The 4,938-nt window shown below is 53.4% G+C and overlaps 1 protein-coding gene across 1 annotated transcript in view; it reads left to right on the top strand.

Annotated features, from left to right (window-relative positions):
• EPHA10 (EPH receptor A10) overlaps positions 1–4,938 on the top strand; it is a 38,360-nt gene extending 33,422 nt beyond the window's left edge. Inside the window, exons 11-17 of the mRNA XM_074305192.1 lie at positions 324–509; positions 1,301–1,362; positions 1,901–2,104; positions 2,409–2,558; positions 2,859–3,118; positions 3,418–3,522; positions 3,924–4,938. Coding sequence (XP_074161293.1) covers positions 324–509; positions 1,301–1,362; positions 1,901–2,104; positions 2,409–2,558; positions 2,859–3,118; positions 3,418–3,522; positions 3,924–4,038 — 1,082 coding nt within the window. The 3' untranslated portion in view covers positions 4,039–4,938. The remainder of the gene's footprint in view (positions 1–323; positions 510–1,300; positions 1,363–1,900; positions 2,105–2,408; positions 2,559–2,858; positions 3,119–3,417; positions 3,523–3,923) is intronic.

Genomic DNA, 4,938 nt, shown 5'->3' with positions numbered 1-4,938 from the left:
TCATTTCTGATCTATAAAATGGGTTTGTTTTAGAAGAAATTCCTATTCATCAGGGATGGACTCTTGAGTTCCAGATCCAGGAGCCTGGTCTATGACTTTGTGCTCTTTATTCGACATGGCTAGTTGTGAGCAAAGCCCTCTTTGTTTTAGAGATGGAGACCATCTGTTGATTGTGTTTATTGTGGTGACTTTTCCCTGTTCTTGCCCAGCTGTGGGCTCCGCTGCTCTGCCGTGGGGTTGGGGAGATGAAACAGGGTGGGGGAGGAGAAGGGGGCTCAGAGAAGAGCCTGCCCCTTTCCCTCCGGCTCTTGCTATTCCCCTAGGTCAGTTTGGAGACCTGTGCAGTGGTTGCCTGAGGCTGCCGGGTGGGAGGGAGCTTCTGGTGGCTGTCCATACTCTCCGGGATGGCGCTTCAGAAAAGCAGAAGCTCCGTTTCCTGGCAGCGGCCTGTGCTCTGGGTCAGTTTGACCACTCCAATATTGTCCGGCTGGAAGGAGTTGTCACCCGAGGCAAGTCGCACTTCCTGCCCTTCGGTACCTCCTGGCCCATGTCATGCATTCTTCCTATGGACTGAAGTCCAGAACCCATCATCTGAAAAAGGAATCCTCCTCTACTCAGTCTTTCTTCACCCATTCCAGCTCCCCCAAGCTCCAGGCCCTCCAACTGCTCCCTTCCTTCTTATTTAGATTATTTAGACAGAGCTGAAACCAAGACAGGACAGTAAGGGTTTTGCCTCATGGTGATGAAACTTTAGGGGGTACAGTTCTTTCACCAGATAGCCACAATCCTGGCCCTTCCCTCGGGTGCAAGCTTTACCTCCACAATCACTCCACCCACCAAAAATGTGATTTTCAATTTTCTAATGTTTTGAAATCCAAAGAGTTGGATTGTCATTGTCTCTGTCATTGACTCTCTATGTGACCTTGGCTAAGTGCCATCCTTCTCTGAATTATTTTTCTCATCTGTAAAATGAGGTGATTGGATTTGAGGACCTCCAAATAATCTCTTCCAATTCAAAATCTTAAGTCTATACACGTGGTGATCCCCTGGGGTTCTCTCCATACCCATCCCATATTGGCAGGCCAGTAATCCTGACCTGAAGAGACCTGCAGAGCTCCTGGGTTCATTCCCCCTTTCTTTTCTGATAGGATCCCCAAGTCTTTCTACCTTCTTTTTTTCTGTGCTTGCTGGGATCTGATGCCGGGAATAGGTCCTTGATCTCCAAACCAGAAACTAGGGGAGAGAAGCTTGGGAACACACTGGCTAAGCATGGGCTTCCACCCTCTTTCCCTGGCTCTAGGTCTCACCATGATGATTGTCACTGAGTACATGGGCAACGGGGCCCTGGATGACTTCCTCAGGGTGAGTACTTCACCCTCCCTTCATAGCTGCGGGGGTTGGGAGGTTCGGAGCTGAGGAGGAAGGCTCTGTGGTTCTGAGGTTCCGGCCCCAGGTCTGCTCTGCTAGATCCATGACGTGCCAGCCTGCCTCTTCTTAGCTAGACAAGTCCGTTTTTCTCTCTGTTTCCTCACCTGTAAAATGGGAATACAATTATACATCCCTACCTTTCCATGAGGAAAGTGCTCTTTGAATCTAAATATTCTATGAAAATGATGATCCCTGTGGCCATGGCCATGATCAGTGTTATCATGAGTGTTTGGCCCTGGGTGTTACGGGGTTTTTGCATTGACCCTGTTGGTCTATATGCTCCCTGGGCACTCATGGGTAATGAAGGCCAGGAAGACTGTTACCCCAGATAACAGTGACTTGGGCTGGGAGAGGGGAGGGAAGAAGGGGAAGGAATCCAAGAACTCTACAAAGAAAGGGGATTCGAATCTGGGGCAGGGGCTGGGCAGGACCATGGCAGGGTTTCCACCCCCCTCCTCCCCTGCTTCCCCAGAGGTACGATGGGCAGCTGACCGTGAGCCAGCTGCTGGGACTGCTGCCGGGGGTGGCGTCTGGGATGCGATACCTGTCCGAGATGGGCTACGTCCACCGCGGCTTGGCTGCGCGTCACGTCCTGGTCAGCAGCAGCCTTGACTGCAAGATCTCAGGCTTTGGGCAGGGCCCCCAGGACCAGGCCGAAGCTGTCTACACTACCTTGGTGAGGCAATCTCTCTCCCTCTCCCTACCTGTTCCCAGGTGCATGAGCCTAGCCTGGGTGTCTTTCTGCTTGGCTCAGCTGGGGAATCGGCGGAAGGTATGGATTTCCAAGGGTGGGGGAATGGGAGAGGATGAGGTGTCAGTCACCATTAATCTCACTGGGGTGAGGAAGGGGTGTGTTTGGGAGAGGATGGTTTCAGTTTGGTAAAGGTAAGGGGATTATAAGGGTGGAGAAACTTGGACGGGGTTGGGGGCGGGGCACAGGGTCCCAACTTTCTATTGAGTCTCTATGCCTGGTCCTACAGAGTGGCCGGAGCCCGGTTCTGTGGGCTGCCCCTGAGACCGTCCAGTTGGGCCAGTTTACTTCGTCCAGCGACGTGTGGAGCTTTGGAATCCTCATGTGGGAGGTGATGGCGTTTGGAGAGCGGCCGTACTGGGACATGTCCAGCCAGGATGTGAGTGGTCCCTGGGCTAGGATTAGGGTGGGGGCCATAAAAACTCAGCAGCTCGGGCAGTTTCCCCTTCCCACTAACATTCTGCCTTGAGACCCTTTGGTCCCTGCACTGAGCTCTCTGCTCCCCACTCTGGCATCCTCTGGTCCCTGCCCTGGGACTCTGCCCCTCCATCTCCTCCCAGGTACCAGGGATGAGTCTGCTAGGTAGGGGAGGAACAGGGACTTGATTCTCTTCCTTCTCTTTTTCTGTCTTCCTCTCTCGCACATGGCCGTGATCATCCATCCAACACTGTGGGTCCAGGTGATCAAGGCCATTGAGGATGGTTTCCGACTCCCAGCCCCACGGAGCTGCCCCTCCTCACTGCACCAGCTCATGCTCCATTGTTGGAGGAAGGACCCCAGGGAGCGACCCAGGTTCACACAGATCCATAATATCCTGTGCAAAATGGCAGAAGCTCCAGAGACTCCGCCAAGCGCCACCCTCACCTGCCCCAGATATGTCCCAGACAACCTCACCTGTCCTAGATATATCCCTGACATCCTCACTCTCACCTGTCCCAGGTATGTCCCCCAAATCTCCCTTATCTATTCCAGAGAGGTCCCAATCCTGCCAGTCACATTCCCGATCCCCGGCCCTGGGGGGCCCTGATGCCCCAGTAATACCACTAATGTGATCCCCTCCTAAGTGCCATCCCCCAATCTGTCTCAATCCCTGATATGATCACTAATACCAGATGTGGCCATGGTGTTTTCACCATCTGTTTCCAGATGGCTCCCCTGTTTTCATCTCATTGCCTCCACTGGTCCCCTGGCCCACTGACTCCCTATCCGATTGCATTTTATCCGTTTCCTTCCTTCAGTTCTGTGGATGAGTGGCTGGAGGCCCTGAACTTGGACCAGTACAAGGATAGGTTTGCTGCTGCTGGTTATGACTGCCTGGAATCTGTGGCCATGATGAATCTTGAGTGAGTCCTGGGAAATAGGAGAAAGGGGGCTGAGATCCTTGGGATCCTTGGGGAGATAGCAGCTTGAGCTCTGGACTCTTAGGGGCTCCCTAGTTCAGTGGTGACAGCTTGACTGTGTTCTAAGGAACAAACTTCCTAAGAAGTTTAAGAGTTGTAGGGATGGCATCTGAGACCCTCCCTCATCTGTACTCCATACTCCTAGGTGGGTCCTATTCCTGACCCAGGAACCAGGCTTGGCAAGAAGGGAAGAGGGCCTAAGGGCAGCGTGGTACCAGTATCTCCTGGGGAGGAAGGAGCTGGGAATGGGGAGGAAAGGGAGGAGAGTTCTGAAAGAGGAGAGGGCAGGGATGATAGAGGGTCTCCCCACCCCAGAACAGACCCTGGCTCTCTTTTATCCACAGTGACTTGTTCAGTCTGGGTATCTTCCCTCGAGCACATCGAGACATCCTCCTGAGTGGCATTCGAATGCTTCGGGCACGAGTAATTGAACTTCAGGGCCAAGGGGTTCAGGTGTGAGCCGGATTCCCCCTTTCTCTCATGGCCCAAGGACACCGGCTGCTTTGCTCTGCCCACGTCCCCTCTCAGCCTGTCCTCTGGCTGGGCTCCAGGTGACCTGGAGATCACACACAGCCCGGAGATCGGTGGCCTCCTTGGGCTTCTGATAGCTTGTCTGACCTCAAGCCACCGGACTCTAAGCCTGTAGCCCTGTGGATCCCAGGGTACACCTGCCTGCAGGAGTGGAACAGGTGTGGGGGGAAGAGGGGCAGTGACTCTCCTGCTTCTCAGTCCCAGCCTGCTCTGTTCCCTTAGCAGCTTCCTGCCCCTTGACTCCCAGCTCCCTTTCCCTTAATCTCCACAAATGTCTTTATTCCCAAACCTGTGGGACCCTCAGGCCTATAAGAAAAGATGAGGGGCTCTGGGAAGTACATATGATGAGCATTCTCTATTCTCTTCTCTCAACCCATTCACTTTTCTCTTCCACACACATGGGATTTGGTCCCTCTTTGGGACTGGACTCAAGGGACTGAGGAGGCAGGTAGCTGAAGCTTTGGAAGGGACATCTGCTTCTCTGGTCCTACTCAGTCCTAGGAGTATGGGCCAGACAGGGACCTTCCCATGGTGCCCCTCCCACCCTAACCCCCTGCTCTTTTAAAACCTACGCCAGAAACGTTGGGAGGAGAACAGGTGGGCACTGGTAAGCAGCCCCAAAACCTTGGGATCTAGCTAGCTAACCTGAGGGTTGGTCTTAGGGTCCCCAATCTCAGGTGCTTATAGAGACACTTCTCTGTCTGTCTTCTGTTCATCTCTTCCCCCTGGGTCTTGTCAGAACTTCCAACCAGGGCCATTTCATCTACTCCCAACACCTCCATCTCCCTGACTCCCGGACCAACTTGAATTTGTCCTGTGTAAAGATAT

The sequence above is a fragment of the Sminthopsis crassicaudata genome, chromosome 3 (assembly GCF_048593235.1).
Source record: "Sminthopsis crassicaudata isolate SCR6 chromosome 3, ASM4859323v1, whole genome shotgun sequence".
Lineage (NCBI taxonomy): Eukaryota > Metazoa > Chordata > Mammalia > Dasyuromorphia > Dasyuridae > Sminthopsis > Sminthopsis crassicaudata.
The sequence above is the reverse complement of the archived record's forward strand: the minus strand, read 5'-3'. Positions and strand labels throughout refer to the sequence as shown.